Genomic DNA, 20,672 nt, shown 5'->3' on the forward strand with positions numbered 1-20,672 from the left:
ACAGGTGACACCTCTTCTCCATTGCACTCTTCCTGGCATAGATGCTTGGTGCTTTTGCCTGTGTTTGTGGGCCACACACTCTAGACAGGCTTGGGGGTATTGGCAAGAACCGAGATGGGTGGCAGTTGTTGCCTTGGAGAATTCTCCCTACTTACTGCTTTTATCACTGACTTTGATTTCTAGCCAGGAAGCTCCAGTACTGGGATTTGAACTTGGGGTCTTGTGTTTGCTAAGCTGGTGTTCTGCCACTTGAGTCATATGTATACACCACCACACACACACACACACACAAAACCATACATACATATATAACACTTTTATGACTGATTACTTTTTTGAAACAAAATAGTGAGGAGTGGTATTATTTAACATTTTTATAAACTTTTAAGTTTGACTTTCTAGAAAGCAGCTGTTTGAGCATTTGACCTGTTGTCACACAGTATGCCGTTTTTGGTAAACATATGAAGGTAATCTGGCTGCTTGAGGAAATGCAGTTGGGAAAGAGGGGACTACATAAGATCGCTGAGGGAGTACTGGCAATCTCCTGATGGGAAAAAACATGAATTTTAATATATGCTATTCACATTTAAAATCAGTTATATAGTAGCCCTGGTTATGAAAATATTTGACTGGAAAATATTGTGGCCCACTCAAGCCACAGTGGTAGAGCCTATTTTATGATAAAGTCAGCAGAGCTTTACATTGTTTTTGTCTAGAATGGGGCATAGGATGAGGGAATGGATTTATTTTAAGGAATCCCATCAGTTGAATACATGCTATGCACTTGAATCCAGATTCTAGTCTAGTTTCCTATTATTCTGTCTCTTCTAACCACTCACCTTTCCATCCATCCACTCACCCAACCCACCCAGTTCATATGGCCATATTGTCCACTCATCCACTCTTTCACTTACCCACCCACGCACCCATTCATCCTCCTATTCATCCACTGTTCAAGCATCTACTTGAACTAGGCACTGCTTCAAGTGCCAGGATTGGATTTTTCAAGTAAGACAAAGCAATCTTATCTTGGCACTTACGCTCTATACACTTGTAGAATTGATAAGCATTCCAACCTAAACCATTTGGGGGGAATCTACAGTTGAATTTCTTGTTATGAAAATATACTCCTTGCCTTTTGAACTCACCAAAGAACTATTTTTGTATGTACAGGATTCTCCTTCAGGAAAAAAGAAATTGTCTGCTTATGCAGCTGGAGGAAGCTACCCGCTTAACATCCTATCTCCAGTCTCAGTTAAAAAGGTAGGTTAAAGCGCAATGCCTATGTGCCTCTGATCATATAAAATAATATTTAGCAAAAGGAAGTCCAGGAAGTGGAAACAAAAGGCTTTTTTCTTTGTTGTTGTTGTTGTTTTCTTTTGTCTTGTTTGCTCATTTATTTGTTTTGGGGAGAGTAAGGGGGACACAGAAGTGGAGGGACAAAGGATGAGCAAAGGCAGCAGTGGTACTCACTAGACACTGTGTGGAAGATGAAATATACAACTTGTGGGTGGCGACAGGAGGGGAAAACTGGGAGAGAGCGAGGGAAGGGGTGGCATTGTCCAAAAAGAAATGTGCTCCTTACCTGACATATGCAACTGTAACCCCTTTGTACATCACTAATGTAATAACAATTAGGAAATAAAAGGTAGGTTACTTTACAAAAAAATTATACTCAATTATCACGCTGCAGTGACATGCGCATTAACTTTATAATGCTCTTTAGCTTGAACTTTTCTCCTACTGGGAGCTCGGAACCTGAGGTGGTTTTTGTTGTTGTTGTTTTTTAAGATAACTTGCTAACGTATGACTAAAGGAAAACAAGACCTTCCCCCTCTATAACTAATGCAAGCTAATAAAAAAAGGAAAATGAGGGGAACCAAATTTGCTTCAGGGTTAAAAAGTCTGAGCCAGAAGTTGGTAGTATAATCCCAGCACTAGAGAAACTAACTCAGGAGGATCATGAGTTCAAAGCTAGCTTGGAGTATATAGTGAGACCCTGCCTCAAAGAAACAAAACAGAGAATAAATAAATCGGAAGCCAAGTTTGTAGAAAGATTTTGTAATCTCATTGACAGTATCAGAAGTGTCCACCTATGCAGCATAGACTTTTTTACTTTGGATTTTTTAAGGGGTTTAAATACTTTCAAGTGAAATCTGGATGCAGTACAGTAGGTCATCTTTGTAAGTATTTGCTGTATTATAGTCATAATGTTAAGGACTTCATTTGAATTACTCTCTCAGTTACCCCTAACAGTGCAAGGAGGTAGGATTTGTTATTCCCCAAGTCTCCAGCGAGCAAGTGGGAGGCTGATTACACTGGTATGCTGTTGAGCCTGAACTCCAACTCAGGCAGGAGGCTTTGTTATTATTGCTCACTGCCCCCTAGCGTCATTCAGAAGACATACCAACCAAGGTCTGCTCATACTGCCAGGGGTTAAGCCCTGCTCCGTTCTGGGGAGAACGAGGCTGGCAACTGTTCTGAGTATCAGTAGCACGTGTTTTTAAGGTTTTGGCTCTCTCGTTTCAGCCTGTCTGCCAGCACCCTGACGGTGTCCTCTGGGAGTAGCCGTGGCTCGCTGGCCTCCAGCCGGGGTTCTCTGGCTTCCAGCCGTGGTTCTCTGAGCTCAGTCAGCTTCACAGACATCTATGGCCTTCCACAGTACGAGAAGGCCGACGCCGAATGTGGCCAGCTTCTGCGCTTTGATCTCATTCCCTTTGATTCTCTGGGACGAGATGTCCCCTTCTCAGACCCACCGGGCCACTCAGGCTTCCACAAACAGAGGCGATCTCTGGACACTCCCCAGTCCCTAGCGTCACTGTCCTCCCGCTCCTCCCTGTCTTCCCTGTCACCCCCCAGCTCTCCCTTGGACACACCCTTCCTCCCAGCTTCACGAGACTCTCCTCTGGCACAGTTGGCAGATGGCTTTGAGGTGCCAGGCCTGGGCTCCCTGGACAGACTGCGAGCACAGGCCTCTGCTTTAGGAGATGAAGACTTGCAGGGTACAGTGTCGCTTCAGCCACATGGATTCTCTGCGGACGGGGAAGGACCTCGTGAACGGGGACCCCAAATGTCCAGTGCCCCCACCAGTGGAAGTAAGTGGTGGTGAGACTTCTTGGGAAGCAAGGTTTGAAATGCAGGGAGAAGTCATGGGCAGTGGCATTGAAGCCGGTAGCTTTTCATGTCCTGAGATTGGCTGATAGTTTAAGAAGCTTGGTAGGGCTACGAAGTGTCTGATCTACTCCAGTCTCTCCTGTCTTTTGGGAAAGATAATTGACATTGACAAAGTGGTCTTTCTTAGGCTGTTAGCTTGTTTTTAGAATGTGCTTGATGATTAAAAATGAAGGTAATAACCATATAATCTTCCACATTCAGAAGATGGCAGAGAAGTACTAGGGTCTCTGCATGCTCTGGAGAGTACGTCAAGAACATTCTGTGTATGGCCTCACCATACCAACAGGTAGACTAGTATCTGGTTGTACCCCAAGAGGAGCTCTGCATTTTCTTGCCACTTTGACTTTTTCTCTTTATCCATGTGTCCTAGTAGTTTCTAAGGATGTAATTCCACCAAATGTGGAAATGACAGTAACTGAAGAATCAGTCATTTCTACCAAATCCATTTTTCTGGTGGCCTTACAAATGGAGAACTGCTTGGCTGCAGAAATCTGCTTCGGCTTGTTCATTCAGCAACTCCTTGATGCTAGGCTGCAGTTTGGGAGAATATTGACCCCTACCACTTAGGTTCCTTAGGTTTTAAACAACACTGAGAAAAAGGTCTCCCATTCCTGAATTTCAGCCTATTTAATTAACTTATTTGCACCGAAAAAATGTTCTTACACATTCCATTTAGGCAAGAAGTAGATGATTTATAAAAAAGCATCATGGATCTTTCCCTGCTCCTCTAGGGCAAATTTGGCAATATCTGGAGACATTTTTTTGGTGCCACAACTAGAGGGGGCAGAACACTCCTGGCATCTAGTGGCAAGAGGCCAGGGAGGCTTCTGAATATCCTGCAGTGCGCAGTGCAGCCCCCACAACAAAGCATGATCTATCCCCAATGCCAGTAGTACAGAGGCCAGGAAACCCAAAAGCATACTGTTGACTATGCAGCAAAGGGTGAAAAATAAAACTAGACTATAAAAGCAGTGTGGTGTCGTAGAAATAGCTTCAGATCAGCAGCTTAGAGGCTAAGAGTCTGTTGCATGTCATGCTGACTTCTGGTCGTGTGGTCTTGTGCTGTCTCATCTTCCCTGCCCTTGAACAAGGTGATTGTATAGTCTCTTCCATTCACCACTATTCTATTGCCTATGGAATAGACCATTTGATAGATGGGAAGGTAGACCTGAAATAGTAGTATTCTACCATTTGCATGTTTAACCAGAAATCATTATGTTTTGGGCTGTCCCCATGACTTTTTTGTAACACTGCTGATTTAGCATCTTCCCCCTCTGTATTTGCAAACACAGTTTTACATCCTCAGACACTTTGTTTCTATAATTCACACATATAAGTAACCTTCATTCCCTTTGTTCTTCTTTACAATCATGGATTCTTTGTTCCATGTTTATTCCTTTCATTCAGAAATGAAAATACATAGTAAGGCCTGATTTGGATGTCTAGTGTTGCTTAAACTTTTTATCTGTCTCCCTTTCTCTCCATCTACCAAGTTCTCCTTCAAGATTGGGGTCCAAGAATAGCAGTCTGCTTATGTATGTAGAGAACCTACAGAGGGCCCCTTTGGGCCAGGGCAAAGCCAGGGTGGAAGGGAAAAGAACAGATCTAATTTCTGACTGTAGTTTCTTTAGTTTTCCCCCTTACTCTGTGGCAGTTACTGCCATATGTGAACAATCGCTGTTTAGATACTCCCACCTGGTTGTAGATTCTTACATGTCATTATCAGCTGACGTGTCTTAAAGAAACTTGAAATAATGGACCAAATTGGTTTCTTGGTCTTGTTGGGTCCCTAACCTGCTTCGGACCCAGTAGGACTCCCAGTATCCTGTGGTGCTTTGGGAACTTTTGAGCCCAGAGTTCTCATGGCTTCATAAAGATAGAGCTTGACGTTCATCATATTACCCTACTCCTTTTCCATGCTCAAGGTCATGCTGTTCCTACTACCTTTTCAATCTTGCTACAAACAGTGCAGTCTTTTAAGTTTTGCTCCAGAATCTCAATTGCACAAACCCACAAGGCAATGATTTCTTCCACTGTGTTTTAAATCAATCAGATGGACAGAAGGTGGGGGCAGAAGTGGAGAGATAGACTATAGTCTTGAACATCTTTAACAGTTCTATCTTCCCTGGATTTTGAAAGTCCAATTTATGTTGTGATTTTGTAGTATTTTCCAGTTTTAATCTGACCATTAATATTTGCTGATTAAAACCCAAAACATCTTGATTAGACTAATCTATTGATGCTTTTATTGTATTTTTACGTTGAAATTACTGACTTAAGTCTTGAAGGTTTTTCACTTTGTGCTTTTCTTATGTCTCTTTTTCCATGCGGCTCCACTGAAAGATCCACTGTAAGTGGCCTTGGAATTCTCTCTGTTCCCCTTTGTTGCTCAGGCTCTGGGCATGGGAACATCTTCATATGGTGAATCCATGTTTAGGATGGGTGCCGGGTGCAGAGTAGCTTATTGATTGTTGTTATCATTATTTATGGTCATGGGGGCTACAAAGTCCTTGAAAAACTTTTCTGAAAAGCTTTCAGTATTTATTCCCCATGTGTACTTTTTCCAATATTTAATAGCACTTATTACTTTAATGTAGCATCTGGAAGCTTTGGCCCCAATATAGTTTTCATTGTATTTCCTTCCTTTTTAGCAAGCACTGTTCATGTCCTCGGGTTTCAGTGTCTGTTTTATGATTTGAAAAAAGTAACAAGTTTAAAAAATGAACAAGTAGAATTTTTCTCCTTTACTTTGTTGCATTGCTTACCCCTACTTCATTGGCATTGCTTACCCCAGTTAACCCCATTTCCTAGAAGCCCAGGAGTAGACATCTCAGGTATATTGTGTGGGGTGTCACTGTGGCTTTTTTTCTCACCCCGGACAATTGCCATAAGTCCTTCCTCCTAGGGATTCTTGCTTTCTAGATTTACTGACTCAGCATGGGTTCCATGAGGATTAGTTCCTTCATTTCCCTTTTCTTTTCATGATCTCCCATTGTGATGATGAGAGGAATTTGGTCAGAATTGCACCATAGGATAGTACTACCTGAAAGTGTCTATCCTATGGGACTGTTACCCAGAGCTGTTACCTTGTATTCTCAGTGGCTATCAGAGCTGAGAATGGACATAGGGGATAGATTTTACTTGTTAGAGGTCTTCAGCGTGGAGACACACACCAAAGATCTATTTATAGGCCCTTTCATATGGCAGGGCTGAAGAAAAGAGCTAGATGTTGAAGTCAAGGGTACAATCTGAGAGTCAATACCTCTGGCCACCTTAGGATAGAGCCAGATTCATCCCTGGCTGATGACTATAGATGATAACCCCAGGCTTGACATTGAAGATCTTTGGAAGGCTAGTGTTTGTCTCCAGTTGATATCAAGAGACTAATGGCCATGTCCTTTTGTGTTTTGTATGCTCTTTGACATGTTTGTATTTAATTGATGTGGATAATAATTTGGTTGAAAAGAGAGATGGTCACCTTTGGACTCATGATTTCCCTCAACGTAGGAATGCACAGAGATTAGGATTTTAAATTTAATAGAGCTTAGATAACCAAAGAAATGTATAAAGGCAATAGAGGGACCTATGTTATTTAAGAGGTATTGTGATGGCTAGGCGCAGGTGGCTCACACCTGTAATCCTAGCTACTAAGGAGGCTGAGATCTGAGGATCATGATCCAAAGCCAGCCCAGCCAAGAAAGTCTGTGAGACTCTTATCTCCAGTGAACCACCAGAAAACTAGAAGAGGCGCTGTGGCTCAAGTGGTAGAATATTGGCCTTGAGCTGAAGAGCTGAGGGACAGCATCCAGGCCCAGAGTTCAAGCCCCACAACCTACAAAAACAAAAACCAGGAGGCGTTGTGATGGCATTGCTGTGCTCAGTTCTGTAATTTAACCATATATGCTTTTCTAGGAAACATTGAGATTCCTGTGTATGCAATAACATTTAACATAGAAACACTGTATACATATTTTATTAGTTTTACTTAAAAAGTCATTGCCATGAAGGAAGGGGTAAAAATAGTTAAGGAAACATTAGAAAGGAAAAACATAATGATTGTCTCTAACTCTTGATTAAAATAAATATGAAATAAAAAATAGAAGGGATGCTAGTATTCTAACTGTAAAAGAATGAATGACATGAATATAAGACAGGTGCTGCCTGGAATGTAGGTACTAATTAGAGAGAGAAGGGTGAATCAAGAGGGTAAAGGAGGTTGCATGTGGTCAGGTATGTACAGGTATGTTAATGGAACAATGAAGTTTGTTGACACTTGATTGGGAAGGAAGGAGGGGAATGAGGAAGAATGATGGAGGAAATGAATGTGATCAAGGTACATCGTATGCATATATGCATATGTCAGAATGAAACCCCTTGTGCAACCAATTGATACTAATAAAAATGCGGGGAAAAGGTAAATACCAGATAGCATGAAGAAGGGAAATGGAAGGTACCATCCCTCAGAGAGCATAACTGCTGTTCTTTTGGATATGAGTCTTTCTAAAGTGCAATTTGAAGGAACTTCCCACTGCCATCTTATGTTCTGAGTGCTCATTAAAGGAGTGAAAAGAGGTATGAGCCCGTGTGTCTGTCTAGACAGCTTAAGAGCTTTTAAAGAAGTTCAAAGCTGACACATGCTTATAATCCCAGCACTCTGGAGGCTGAGGCAGGAGGATTACAAGTTGAAGGCCATCCTGGACTACATAGTGAGATCCTATCTCAACAAATGAAAGATGCAACCCTACCTCAAGAAGCAAGAAATAGCCAGTCTGTTTCTTCTCCTTTTTTAATGTTAAAGATCATCTTCATGGTGTTCATTTGCATGTACATATCATGGTATGTTTCTGAAGCACTTAGTAACTTAATGGTGTTTTGCCATAGGGCCTCTACTGCTGTCCTGTCCTTATCAGATTTGTCCCTTGTTTGCAGCAGTGACACTCCGGGAAGACAGTGCAAAGAGGTTGGAGAGGAGAGCGCGCCGGGTCTCTGCTTGCCTATCTGATTACTCGTTAGCCAGTGATAGCGGAGTCTTTGAACCTCTAAGCAAAAGGTGAGTAGTGGATTTTCTTTCTCCTTAAGCCAACTTACCACAGCATTAGTATTGTGCACAAAAATGGTCTTCTGGAAACTTTGTGTATCCAGGATGGAATGTTTTCCTTGCTTTTTTTTCATCTTTGGTAGGGTGGGCCTTAGTAATTTGTGAAGAAAACTCTTCTGGTTTCCGTGTAGTTTTTAGAGGTCATTGTTCTAGAATGACTTCTTTTTCCTTTGCGTGCTGTGGGTTAAAGCTTATGTCCGATAGAGCTGAAAAAAGAAGAATCAGCATATACACAAAAGTGACCTGCTTTTCTGAAAAAGATATTCCATAGAAAATGAATTTCCTTTCTCTCCTTTTTCTTTGGCTTTAGGAGCCCTGTTATAATGAAAAAAAAAAAAAAAAACCACTCAACCCGGTTTTGCATATGCTGAGCAAGTATTGTACCACTGAGCTCAAGCTCCCCCTTCAATTTGGGGGGGAAGTATAGGGCCTTTGGATTGCCAGGCAGGCTCCCTACCACTGGAGCCACGACCCTGGCCAGTCCTGATTGAATGCCTTTGACATCATTGTTTCTTTGTAAATCTCAGTTATCTGTAAGATATTTCCGACTTTGCAAACGATTTTTAAAGTTCATGTTTGAACATTGCCCTGAATATCATCCGGGATTTTGAAAATTATACAGCTATTTTTGAAAACAAAACAGAAACCAAAAACAGCATAAATAAGAAGAGCAGTTTGTGAGCAGGTACCCATGGTACCTATGGTACTCTATGGATCCTTTCAGCCACTTAATGAAATTATTTCTTAACATCACAATAAGATGAAACTCACTGCTCTCAGCATGAAAGTATTTCTGCATAACCTACAGTGAGCACTTCCCTTTGGACTCAACCCTGGTGAATTTCTGATTGTGTTCAGGAATGAAGACACTGAAGAGTCTGCTTTTGGAGACATGTGCAGTAGCAATGATCCCCAGATCCACGTAGGATTTTTGTGAGTACAGAAGCTGCCTTTTCTGTTGATATTAAAGATGCCTTCCAGTTTGGGCCTGCCCGAGTGCTGCTTCCTGGACCTTAACACCCTTAGTCCTTAAAGCTCAGCTTTAAGGCTATCCTGCTGATTATGGCCTGCCTATGTGTCCTACTTCCATGTATAGGCAAGGAGGAGTGGAGGGACCCCATGACCCACATGCTGCTCCCTCATTCTTGTTAGTGACAGTCTCATTTTGGCTGGTCTCAGGTGAGATAACAGGCAGAGAAGAGGAATGAGAGGGGAAAGTGGCTATGTTGCTGTCATTGAGCAGTGGCATTCACAGCTGAGGACTGTCACTCTTGGGAGTTGAGGATTTGAGGGCTATGACTCAGGGCTATTGTAAGCTCCTTTGAAGTCCAGCAAAATGGAGGCATTTCACACATTTCTGCCAGGAGTTGTATTGGCTACAACACAGGTAGCAGGGTTTTTCCTTATTCCCAGAATAAGTAACCAGAGGGTTTCCAGAACAGCACTCTTTGGTTTCTGATTTAGTTTCTGTGAAGGCAGTAGCTGTAGTGTTCGTGCTGGCAGGGCAGGATCTTCAGATTCCCGTTGTTTAATTGGGCTCACTCTCGTTATTTCAGTAGTGGTTTCTAAGTGTTGACACTGTTGACATCAGAACCAGCCTGTTCTTTGCTATGGGGGTCACTCTTATACATTGTAGGGCGTTCAGTAGCCTCTTACCCACTAAGTGCCATGGCACCCCTTCTCCTCTAGTTGTGTCAGTAAAAATGTGTTCAGACATGGTACTTGTCTCCTAGGGATGGGATGGGGCAAAATGCCCCTCGGTTGATAGGCCTGCTTGTAGTCCAGAGAGACTTTCCTCCATGGGAAATTCACGGTCCACAAACTTGGGCTTTATTTTCTAGGTATGACAGTGCCAACGAATGTCTCCTTGTGCATGTTCTACAACTGAGAAATTTTGCTGGACTGCTCATAAAAGAAGAGTGCAAGATGTAAGCTCCTGGGCTCAAGGATCTGGGGGTTCTGTAGAGCTAGCAATAGCCTTCGTCAGGCCCTTCATACAAGATGGCTCACCTAGTCTGCTCAGATGTGGGGAGAGAAAGACAGTATAGGAACTGAAACTTACAATACAATACCAGACAATGTCTGTCTGAAGTATAAAGGAGCATACTTTAAAGAAAAGAACCTAATTAATTAGCTAAGAAGCAAAAGAAATTAATAGCACCAAGCCTATGATCTACTGTGTTGATGTTTAGGAAATGCTTGTCATTGACCCAGCTGGGGCTTAGGCTGTTTTCTTGGGTCCAGAGATGGGTGGTAATGGTGTGGGTCCACTTTGTGATCTAGTGTGCACTAAGAGGCCTAAAGTTGGGATTCGGGCGGCCTTGGCTAGAGAAGAGGGCAGGAAATGTAGTTGGGACCACTTGGAGTCACCTGGTAGCCTTAGCCTCCATCATAGGACCGCTGCCTCCCTCTGTTCAGTAGCTCTGGGTGGGTCCCGAATGAAGGGCCCCACTCACCAAGGTGGGCAACTATGCCACTAACGATGCATTCAAGTCCAATGTGGACCCCTAGCCAAGAATGTTTGTGAACTAGCCTTCTACAAAAGCCTTAGAAACAATCTGGTGCAAGTGGCTAGGGATCCATCCTGGGATTGGGCTCACTCTGCTGATAGATGTTGCAGTGATCCCTAACGTGTGAGACCTCCCTGCTGTATAAGGAGTCCCAGGCTGAGGGTGGAGAGTGCAGGAACATGGTAGTGCCTGGTGGGTGATGGGCTGACAACTTGGCAGTGAAGCTGTGAGGCTCCGGAGGTCCAATGAGCTCTTGCCAAAACATAGTGTCCAGCAGAACTTCCGGGCCCCCAGTCTTCAAGACTGGCCTCCAAGTGGTTCTCTAGGAAAGTAACGCCTCCTCCCTCCCGGGTCCAGGGGCACAAGGGCCCTTTGGACTTACTCTCAGTTGATAAAGGGACTTTTTTCCAAAGGACTCTGACGTTTGCCTCTTGGATTCTGTATAGAGGGCAACATGCATGGGTGCGCACTGGCGTCGTGTCAGTAAGCACGTCAGTCCACGCTGCCGGCCAACGTTTCTCCTCCCCCCTCCTCCCAGCCACATCCGTGTCTACCTGCCCCCGCTCGACTCTGGCACTCCCAACACCTACTGCTCGAAGGCTCTGGAATTCCAAGCCCCGCTGGTGTTTAATGAAGTGTTCAGAATCCCTGTGCATTCCAGCATGTTGACGTTGAAGTCACTTCAGTTATATGTGTGTTCAGTGAATCTGCAGCTGCAGGAAGAACTGCTGGTATGGCGCCAGGGCCCGTGCGCTCACACAGCGCCCTCCTTTCTCCCGCCTCTTTCTTTGTTTTCCTTCTTCTTCTTTGGTCTGTCTTCCCTCCCTCCCTCCTTCCCTCTTTCTTTCCCCCTCCCTCCCTTCCCCCTTCCTCACTTCCTTCTTTCCTTCCTTCCTTCCTTCCTTCCTTCCTTCCTTCCTTCCTTCCTTCCTTCCTTCCTTCCTTCCTTCCTTCCTTCCTTCCTTCCTTCCTTCTCTCCTCTCCCTCCCCTCCCTCCCTCTCTTTCCTTCTCTCCTTCCCTCCCTCCCTCTCTACCTACCTTCCTCCCTTCCCTTCCCTTCCTTCCCTTCCTCCTTTCTTTATTCCTTTGTAATTTTCCTTTTTTTTTTTTTTTTTTTTTGGCAGTACTGGGACTTGATCTTACGGCCTTGCATGCAAGCACCCTACAATTTGAGCCATGCCCCTAGTCCTTGTCATTTTCTTCCTTAGTTACTGTCTTTGTCTTTTTTGCCTTCCTCCCTTCGTCTCTTTTCTATTGTCCCTGTCTCTGCTTAGAAACTGTTGTAATGTTTAGTGGTGTCTGTGGCTGAGGGTATGGAAAGAGATGAGCAAAACCAGTGATCTTGTTGGACGTTTGTACTTTAAGTGTATTGTCTAATCAACACTCGTGCCCTCCATGAGGTGGCGTCCATATTATCTCCGCTGTAAGTCAAGGAACAAATAGAAATATAGAGTGTCCAGTTCAATTTGAATCTCAAAGGAATCATGGGCATATTTTAGTACAAATATGTTGCATGCAATATTTGAGACTTACCTATACTAAAATCTCTATCGTTTATTTGAAATTCAAATTTACTAGGATGCCCTGTATTTACCTGACAACCCCAGGGCTGGACCTCTGTTAAAGAGGCCAGGACATGGCAGTTGGGGGGGTGGGGTTCTTTTCACATTTGGAATCTCCATATTTTATGTGCCCACAGTAGGAAAACTAAGGAGTAGAGATTCAGCCAGTCCTTTGTCATTTCAAGTCTCCTGAGACAACCGTCTCATCAGCTGGCGCAGGCCTGAGCTCCACTCAGCACCCCAGTTGCCACTGTCTGCCCCTGTTCTCTTTTCAGCACTCTCTGAATGTGCTGCGTCAGCAAGTGCCAACTCCCCTTTTAGGCCCCCCGTGGCCCCCTTTTGCTATACTTTTATCCTTCTGGTAGGAACAACCTGTTTTATATCTTACAATTAAAGGGCGAACTTTTAAGGGATTCTGGTTGTCAATTGAAGACCTTCAGTGCTTGTTCTGGCTTTTCTTTTTTAACTCCTGTACAGGGCATTGCTCAGATAAACTTGGCCGACTGTGACAGTTCCAGTGACATGCAGCTGCGCTGGTACTCTGTACAGGTCTTTGCCAGCTCGGAGCCCCCAAGGCCGAGGGAACCTGTGCGGGTTGCTGAGAGTGCTACACGGGGCCCCACACTTGCTGGCCTGGGAAAGACGGTACGTGGCCCATGTTTTGTAGCTGCTTTCATGACTTGCAAACTGGTTTTTGCTTGGACAAGTCATTTCTAGAAGATTCGATGTATACCTCAAGTGAAATGTGGCAGTGATGGACTTCCAAGAGCAAGAATCACAGTGGAACTTGTCCACACATATGGCCACTTGATGATGATGCTTTTTTCAATGTACATGTGTTCCTAATCACAAGAGGCACATAGGTTATCAGATTTACACTCCCCGAGCCGTAGAACCAGGTTGAAGAGTGTCTTGCTGTGAACTGTATGATACGTTCTCCTCCTGCAGGGCCATTGAGATAGGCCTCAGCAGGTGGGATGAATGCTTGCCATGGGGTATGGCCAGTGCTGTCCATTAGCCACTGGGAGTCAGAGGCTTTGCTGGTTCTCACAATAACCTTTTCCTCTTGCAGGACGCAGTGACAGTGCTGCTGGCCCGAACCACAGCTCAGCTGCAAGCAGTGGAGAGGGAGCTGGCTGAGGAGCGGGTGAAGCTGGAGTATACTGAGGAAGAGATCCTGGAGATAGAGCAGAAGGAGGAGCAGGCTGAAGCTGTGTCTGAGAGGTGAGTGCCTGCCACCTTCCTCTCTCTAGCAAAGGGCAAAAGACTTTACAAAGTGTCAGGGAGAATAGGCATATTTCCAACACTCTGGGAAAGGCCACAAACGTTGGTCACTCATGGCTGTCAGAAGAAGCTAGGTTTCTGGGTGCAAGTTGATGTTTTCATGTACACCTCAGTAGCATGTGCCAGGTGATTCTTTGGTACCATTGCTTAGGAGCCAGGATTCTGGTAGGAAATCGACTACTGATCTGCCAGTTGCCAATACCCTGGACTCTCAGCCACATTCTCCTTGTGGGGTTTACACCTTTCCTTCTAGTCCAGATTTTCTCTTCATGAGAAAATCACCAGCAATGAGCACAAGCTCCCTTTAAAGTTTGTGAGCCACTTTATTGTGATCTAATCTACATGCCATACAGTTGGCCCACTTAAAAAGTATATAATCCAGTGGTTTTTGGTACAGTCACACAACAGTATGCCACTGTTACCATTGTCAGTTATAGGGTATTTTCATCATGCTGAAAAGACAGATCGCCCCTAGCCATTCGCAGTCATTCCCGTTCTGCCTTCTGTCCAGCCACGAGCAAGCATAACTCCACTCTGTCTCAGTGGACTTGCCTGTTCCGGCTAGTTCCTGTAGACGAGATCATGCGCATCCCTTCAGGTATTAGTTGAGGTGGCCCAGTGGTGAGTCCTTGGCTGCAGAAGCCTGTTCAAAGTGGACAAATAATTCAAACATGCCAAAGTGGACAAATAATTCAAACACGCCAAAGTGGACAAATAATTCAAACATGCTGTTGCTCTAGCCGGGTGCTCTGGCCCTCTCTAGAGGCACATACTTTGATATTACTTGCACATTTTTCCATAAAGTGTCATTTTTCCAAAGCTCCCAGCATCTTCTCTTGAATATAGTTCCCTTGAATATAGTTTAAAGGGGAATTTATTTTAGGGAGAGATGGTGCATGGCTGAGGGAGAGGATACCATGTGGGGAGCTCATTATGTGGGAGTTTCTGGCCCCTTCAGCAGCTACACCCACGGATGGTAAAGAAGGACTCTATTAGTTGAAAGTGATTCAAGCATTTTCTTCCCTACAATCAGAACTACCCTTTTATTTATGAGAACAGCAACTGTCTTTAGTTATTAGAAGGGAGGTCTCATTAGGTTTCTGCTACCATGCTCTGAGAGCAGGCGTGAATCAAGTTCCTTCTGCTGAACATTCTGGGGACTTTTGCACTGTCTGTCTGTAGGAGTTGGCAGGCTGACTCAGTTGACAGTGGCTGTAGCAACTGCACCCAGACCAGCCCCTCGTACCCAGAGCCCTGTTGTGTTGGTGTCGACTCCATCCACGGACACACATTTGCTGGCCTGGCCGATCCTTACAACCCTGTGAAACTTCAGACACCGCCACTAAAGGTAAGCAGAAGACATCACAAGATCTTGTGGAGCTACTGGTATTTGAATGTACAGGACTAGGCCAGCCCTAGAGGGGCATGTGTCTCCATACACATCATGGGAAATGTGAAAGCAGTGGCAATGGACAGGCCCTACAGGAAGCCTGTTGGAGCCACTGGGTTCACATCTAGTAGAAAGGCATGCTGACCAGCAGCCACGTGGCTATGTAGATGTTGTGGAATATGGGGAACTGTGGTATAAAGTGAATAATGCTGTTGGATTTGGGGGCTGTACCTAACTTAAAGCTATATTTTACTGCAAGCTGAGGGAAAGATCTGTAAATGGCTTGACATGGACACAGCATGTACTATTGAAATAGTCATCAACTCTAGATTGCAAGGAAAAAAGAGCTACAGTGAAAAGGTAGGGTTTCAATCTTTCCTATGCTATTTTGTGAAGATCCTTTCCTATATTTAGGGACAAAAAGTCTCAAGCAGTTTCCTGGGTCCCAAAGGTTTGAGGAAGTAATGTTTCTCAATACTCTTTTTCCCATTGTAACATGAAGAATACAGAATACGTTTTTGTCCCTGTTGCCATCTGATTAGTTTTTCTTGGGGGGGGATTGGTATTTGTTTGTTTGTTTTGTCAGTTGTGAGGCTTAAGCTCAGGGCCTGGGTGCTGTCCCTGAGCTTCCCCGCCCCTCACTCAAGGCTAGTGCTCTACCACTTGAGTCACAGTGCCACTTCTGTTTTTTCTGGTGGTTAATTAGAGATAAGAATCTCAGACTTGGGGGCTGGGAAGTGGCTCAGTGGTAGAGCACTTGCCTTGCATGTTCGAGGCCCTGGGTTTGATTCCTCAGCACCACATAAGGAAAAAAAAAAGCCGGAAGTGGCGCTGTGGCTCAAGTGGTAGAGTACTAGCCTTGAGCTGAAGAGCTGAGGGACAGCGCCCAGGCCCAGAGTTCAGGCCCCACAACTGGACCCCCCCCCCCCAAAAAAAAGAATCTCAGACTTGGGCTGGGAAGGTGGCTCAGTGGTAGAGCGCTTGCCTTGCATGCCTGAGGCCCTGGGTTCGATTCCTCAGCACCACATAAGCAAAAAGAAAAAAGCTGGAAGTGGCGCTGTGGCTCAAGTGGTAGAGCGCTAGCCTTGAGCTGAAGAGCTGAGGGACAGCGTGCAGGCCCAGAGTTCAGGCCCCACGACCGGACCCCCCCCCCCAAAAAAAAAAAAAGAATCTCAGACTTTCCTGCTCCAGCCAGCTTTGAATGACAATCTTCAGATCTCAGCTTCCTGAGTAGCTAGGATTACAGGTGTGTGTCGCCTGGCTGATTTGTTGCTTTTGGTTGGCATTATATTAGTGCTCTGTTGAAACTTTATTACCCAAACTGTTTGTACACAAAAACATGCTATCACATGGCCCTTCACCTCACCCTGAAAAACCAGGCACAGATTTACCACCTGTCAGCTTACCAGTGCAGCCCATACAGCACTTTTGCAGTAGTTATTTTTGAGCAGGCTACCAGGAATTGCTACCTTTGAACATTTTACAGCAAATAATGCTCAAATGAGTGCTAAAGAGGGACTGAAGATCTGTCACATGTTGGGAGGCTATAGCAGTGTGTGTATCACCCCACTCACATGGATGTAGCATGGGGTTCAGTAAGACAAGTTCAAGTTTTGCTCTTTGAAACTTTCTGGAATTTTTTTTGTTAAATATTTTTTATCTCCAGTTGCTTGAATTCACAGATGCAGAAACTGCAATATGGAGAGTGGACTCCCATTATATGATTCCACTCACGTGAGGTACCTGGAATAGTAAAATTCACAGACACAGAAAATAGAATGGTGATCACCAGAAGTTGGGGAAAAAGAATGTGGGTAGGGGGGTTATTGTTTAATAATGGTAGAGTTTCAGTTTTGCAAGGTAAACTTGTGGAGATCTGTTATATACTTAATACTCCTGAACTGTACTCTTAAAATGGTTAGTATGGTGAATTTTTTATTAACCACACTTAAAGATAACTCATGGAGGCTTTGCCAAAGAGCAAGGAAGATAAAGTCTAGTGGGACGAAAGGGGATTCTTTAATCTGAGGGCAGAGGAAGCCAAAGGGTAATAGGGTGCATAACCCACTTAGGAACCTGACTTTTCTCTGAGAGGCATGGAATCTGGTAGATGGTTGAAGCCAGTGATGATGTGATCTGACTTAAGGTTTTCCTTTGAAAGCTAGTGAGATAAAATTCAGATAATATAACCATGTTAAAACGAATAATTCAGTGGCATCTAATACAGTCATAATGTTGTGCATCTACTCTCTCTATGCACAGGATTTTTATCACTCAAAGCAAAAATCTACATCCATGGAACACTCACTCCTCCACCCCATGGCCCTGGTGATAACCAAAATTGATTTTTCTTTCTGTAGATTTTCCTATTCTGTGTGTTTCATGTAAATTGAAGTCACATAAGATGTGGTCTTTTGTGGCTGGCGTATTTCACTCAACATAGCATTTTCACTGTGCTTCCATACTATAGCGTATGTCAACACTTCAGTCTTCCTTGTGGCTGGATAATATTCCCTTGTGTGGATTCATCCACTGTGGACATTTAGCTGCTCCTGTCTTTTGTCTCTGAATTGTGCTGCCACAAACATCTGTGTGCAGGCATGTGTTTGAGTGCCTGTTTTTAGTTCATCTGAGTGCTGTCCTAGCTTGCATAAGTTTCCCCAGAGCTCCCTGTTGTGTTGAGAACAGATGGAAAGGGCAAGGTAACATGCAGTTGGGGACACAGGCAAGATGCTCCTTGCTCTAATCTGGTCAGGAAATAATAGTGACTAAGATGAAAGATTGGTAACAAGTGGTCAAGATCGACTTCATCTTGAGTAAAAAGCCAACAGGATTTTCCCTTAGGTTAGAAATAGGATATGTGAAAGAAAATGGAGTCCAGAATGACACTAAGATAATTTTCTGTGAACAAAAAAGAAAATTGAGATACTCGTAACAGCCCCTCCTGGTGGGTGTGTGTGTGTGTGTGTGTGTGTGTGTGTGTGTGTGTGTGTGTGTGTGTGTGTGTGTGTGTGTGTGTGTGTAAGGGGAACAGGAATCTTAACCATTCCATTTGGACATAGTAGACACAAACTGCCAATTTAGTCAGGAGAAATGTCAGAGAGATGCTTGTTCACATTGCATGTACCACTTGTACTATAGAAGGATTCACAGTAATGAATAACCCCCTTTCTAGGTTGACAAGGAAACCACCACAGAAGATCTCTTCCCAGAAGAAGCCATGAGCATTATAAAGGAGCGGCCTAGCCGTCGGGTCCGAGGCTCGCCCTTTGTTCGGAGTAGCACCATCGTTCGCTCGCAGACTTTCTCTCCTGGAGCACGAAGCCAATATGTTTGCAGAGTGAGTGGGTTCCTTTGTTTCCATAAAAAACACTTTCTTCTTTGTTCTTGCTATGTTTTTATTTTTTACTGTTTAAGCAGAAAGACATGTGCATTCTCATGAATTATGTCAACAAATGATGAACACTCTATGAGATTGGAGATGAAATTCCTATTATTAGACTCATCTCCCCACCCTAGCCCTCTGCCTCTCTAACTCTAGAAATCTTAAGAATTTGAATTTTTTTTTCCTCTGGAGTTTTTAGTGCTCTCTGTGCTCTACCACATGGTGAGAGGCAGGGTAAATCATTTCTCCACCAGCTTCAGGAGCCACAAGGCAAAATAAGGGACTCTCCTGAGTTAAGATCTGGGAGGCCAGGTCCCTCTGCATGATTAGAAGGCCTAAAGAATAGCCACATCATTGAGCAACAGGTCACTTGGAGCCAACTTGGAGACTCTGAGCATTGAAGAGTGGGTTCTAACTCACCTGTGTAAGTATAAATTCATACCGTATGGGGGACAAAAAGAGACTCAGGGATCTGATCTGTGGCTGTACCTTGCAATCAGACCATACTGGGAGATTTCACCAAATTCGTATACCCTGATTCAATATTGAATCTCTCAGAGATTTGACATGGGTTACAGGTGGGGCCAGAGCAGCAGAACTTTTGGAAGCTCCTAGATACTTTTTTTTGGGGGGGGGGTCCAGTTGTGGGGCCTGAACTCTGGGCCTGGGCACTGTCCCTCAGCTCTTCAGCTCAAGGCTAGTGCTCTACCACTTGAGCCACAGTGCCACTTCCGGCTTTTTTTCTTTTTGCTTATGTGGTGCTGAGGAATCGAACCAGGGCCTCAGGCATGCAAGGCAAGGGCTCAGCCACTGAGCCACCTTCCCAGCCCCAACTCCTAGATACTTTTTAAGCACAGAGAGCTTACACACTTTTAGATAGGTAGAAGGGAGACCCAAGCCAGTGTGGTTATTGAATATAGGGTATGAGTTAAAGGTTGGCAGGCATTGTCAATGTGACAGTGACAGCACAGTCCTGAACAGAGAAGATGTGTGTGTGTGTGTGTGTGTGTGTGTGTGTGTGTGTGTGTGTGTGCGTGCATGCACACACGTGTGTGTGTATACCAGGATAAGAGCTTAGACTCAAGGCCTTGCACTCTCCCTTAGTTTTTTTTTTCTGCTCAAGGCTTGGCACTCTACCACTTGAGCCATACCTCCACTTATAGTTCAGATTTATTTGCCTAGACTGGCATGGAAGCAAGATCCTCAGATCTCTGCCTGCTGAGTAGGTAGAATTACAGGCATAAGCCACTAACTTCTGGCTAGAAAAGTCGTTTTTAAGGGTAGATGGTCAGGTGGTTGGGTGTACTCAAGTGAATGCTGTTGTCATAGCCTTCTTTATTGTAGCCTTTGGCTGAACCACCAGGGAGCAGACTCAGGGCTGCACCTTAAGGAGCATAGGGTGTGTGATAGGGCAAAGTTTATTCAGCCAGCTGAAGACTGGCATTCACTGTGCAGTGCTCTATGCCCTGCACAAAAGTCTGCATTTATTCGTGATGCTGTTAGATGCCTCATTGTTCACAGATATGTTAGTGTGATTGCAGGGCAGGTAAGTTGCATGCCAGCGTGTTTCCTGAGTATCTCAGGTTAACTGCACAGAAAAAAACAAGGCTGTGAAGGCAAGGCTTGGGCTTTCACACAGACACACATTGATTCTGTGGTGAGACCCTGCTACCACATGAAATCCATAATATCCTGGCTCTCATAAAGAAGACATTCTTTACTTCTCTCTTAAGACCAGATATTTTCCCTCGACTGACACAGCAGGACTTGGTGATGTTGGCTTGTCTTACTGCTACCAGGAATGAGTGTCTTTTTCCAGAAAGCTGTTTTTCCCAGCTCTTGCAAAAACCAGAAATATAGCAAATGAGAACAATCAATAAATAAGAAAACGCTAAGAACACTACCAGCTTTCATAAGTATCATACCTTATATCAAGTTTAGTTAGTACTGATAGGGCAGAAATATTGATTCTGTTAGTCTGGAAACTTCTTGTGGTTAACTTGAAAGACATGAAAGGAGACCAGGGTTGTGGCTTTGGTTTGGTTTAGTTTGGGTTCATCTTTCATTTTCCCTTAAACTCTTGTTTAGTTGTGTTTTAAATGAAATGCAAAGATTTAGTAAAAGAGCACCAAAAGTCCTAAATATGTCTGAATACTCATGAGAAAAAACAAAATAATGCCATTCAGAATACACACAGAGAATGAGTGTTTTTATTTAAACTTATTAGCATATATTGATTGTACGTAAGGGTTTCATTAAAACATTTCC

The 20,672-nt window shown here is 44.1% G+C and overlaps 1 protein-coding gene across 2 annotated transcripts in view; it reads left to right on the forward strand.

Moving 5' to 3' along the window:
- The window catches only part of Wwc3 (WWC family member 3), a 112,678-nt gene that overhangs the window by 85,110 nt on the left and 6,896 nt on the right, over positions 1 to 20,672 (forward strand). The window contains exons 10-19 of one of the 2 annotated variants that reach the window (XM_042680517.1): positions 1,174 to 1,263; positions 2,530 to 3,095; positions 8,104 to 8,224; positions 9,131 to 9,205; positions 10,114 to 10,200; positions 11,321 to 11,513; positions 12,823 to 12,990; positions 13,418 to 13,569; positions 14,812 to 14,977; positions 18,195 to 18,359. In XM_042680517.1, the coding sequence (XP_042536451.1) occupies positions 1,174 to 1,263; positions 2,530 to 3,095; positions 8,104 to 8,224; positions 9,131 to 9,205; positions 10,114 to 10,200; positions 11,321 to 11,513; positions 12,823 to 12,990; positions 13,418 to 13,569; positions 14,812 to 14,977; positions 18,195 to 18,359 (1,783 nt within the window). The remainder of the gene's footprint in view (positions 1 to 1,173; positions 1,264 to 2,529; positions 3,096 to 8,103; positions 8,225 to 9,130; positions 9,206 to 10,113; positions 10,201 to 11,320; positions 11,514 to 12,822; positions 12,991 to 13,417; positions 13,570 to 14,811; positions 14,978 to 18,194; positions 18,360 to 20,672) is intronic. The other variant, XM_042680518.1, reaches the window with a different exon arrangement.

The sequence above is a fragment of the Dipodomys spectabilis genome, unplaced genomic scaffold (genome assembly GCF_019054845.1).
Source record: "Dipodomys spectabilis isolate Male_0828 unplaced genomic scaffold, ASM1905484v1 ptg000061l, whole genome shotgun sequence".
Taxonomy (NCBI): Eukaryota; Metazoa; Chordata; class Mammalia; order Rodentia; family Heteromyidae; genus Dipodomys; species Dipodomys spectabilis.